Raw genomic sequence first — 942 nt, 5'->3', positions numbered from 1 at the left:
TAAATTCAATTTTTACTTTCTCTTTATTCAGGCAGAAGAACTCAAACGAAAAGCTGTAATGAGATCCATTCTTTGTAAGTAAACGCACGTACGCGGTGATGGTGATGGTGGTGGTGGTGGTGGTGGTTGTTGTTGTTGTTGTTGTTACTGTTATTCACGCTGATGAAGATAATGTTAAAACCCACGCCAGCCTCGAGTCTGCAGACCCCGTGATCAATGGCATTTTAGCAGTGACAAACACGTGATTTCTCAGATATCGATTATTACATTATCAAATGAGTTCATTATTTATTTTATGGTAGTGTGTGTGTGTGTGTGGGAGGCGGGTGGGAAGTCGCGTGGGGAGGGGGCAGTAGATCCATCATTTAATGGCCTTAATTTTCAAAACTATATTCAATTTTTAGTCTCTGTGTAAATCATTTGGTTATATTAATGGTCGAAATGTACCGACATTCTATATCGCATTGATAAAATGATTTAACTGCAAGAAGTCTTTTAATGGTGATCAGCCTGTCGGCAGTAATGTTTTGTGCTGTATTTAAATTATGTCCTGAGGGAGCCTTTGAAAGAGAGCTAGTGATGATAGTAATAATAATAATAATAAGGGGTGTGTTAATTCACAAAATTTGAAAAGCACTTCATTAGAATTTCTTTCTCATATCTTCTGAAATCATCAATCACGATTGGTGAAAGAATTAGTTTCAGATTTTGGCACAGGGCCAGCAATTTCGGGGGGGGGGTAGTGAAGGCGTAAGTCGATTGCATCGATTCCAGTAATCAACGAGTATTTATTTTATCGACCCTGAACGGATGAAAGGCAAAGTCGATTCCGGTGGTATTTGAACTCAGAACATGAAGACAGACGAAATGCCGCTAAGCATTTTGCTGGCGTGCTAACGACTCTGCCATTCGCTGCCTTATGTTTCATCAAATATTATCACT

At 39.2% G+C, this 942-nt stretch overlaps 2 protein-coding genes across 2 annotated transcripts in view; both read left to right on the top strand.

Moving 5' to 3' along the window:
* LOC106873348 (putative uncharacterized protein DDB_G0277255) overlaps positions 1-248 on the top strand; it is a 12,851-nt gene extending 12,603 nt beyond the window's left edge. Inside the window, exon 3 of the mRNA XM_014920676.2 lies at positions 32-248. Within this exon, the coding sequence (XP_014776162.2) occupies positions 32-82 (51 nt within the window). The 3' untranslated portion in view covers positions 83-248. The remainder of the gene's footprint in view (positions 1-31) is intronic.
* The window catches only part of LOC106877727 (ubiquitin-like-conjugating enzyme ATG3), a gene marked incomplete at its 5' end in the record, with an annotated part of 216,637 nt that overhangs the window by 33,313 nt on the left and 182,382 nt on the right, over positions 1-942 (top strand). The gene's annotated exons all lie outside the window — the stretch shown is intronic.

The sequence above is a fragment of the Octopus bimaculoides genome, chromosome 19 (assembly GCF_001194135.2).
Source record: "Octopus bimaculoides isolate UCB-OBI-ISO-001 chromosome 19, ASM119413v2, whole genome shotgun sequence".
Classification (NCBI taxonomy): Eukaryota; Metazoa; Mollusca; class Cephalopoda; order Octopoda; family Octopodidae; genus Octopus; species Octopus bimaculoides.
The sequence above is the reverse complement of the archived record's forward strand: the minus strand, read 5'-3'. Positions and strand labels throughout refer to the sequence as shown.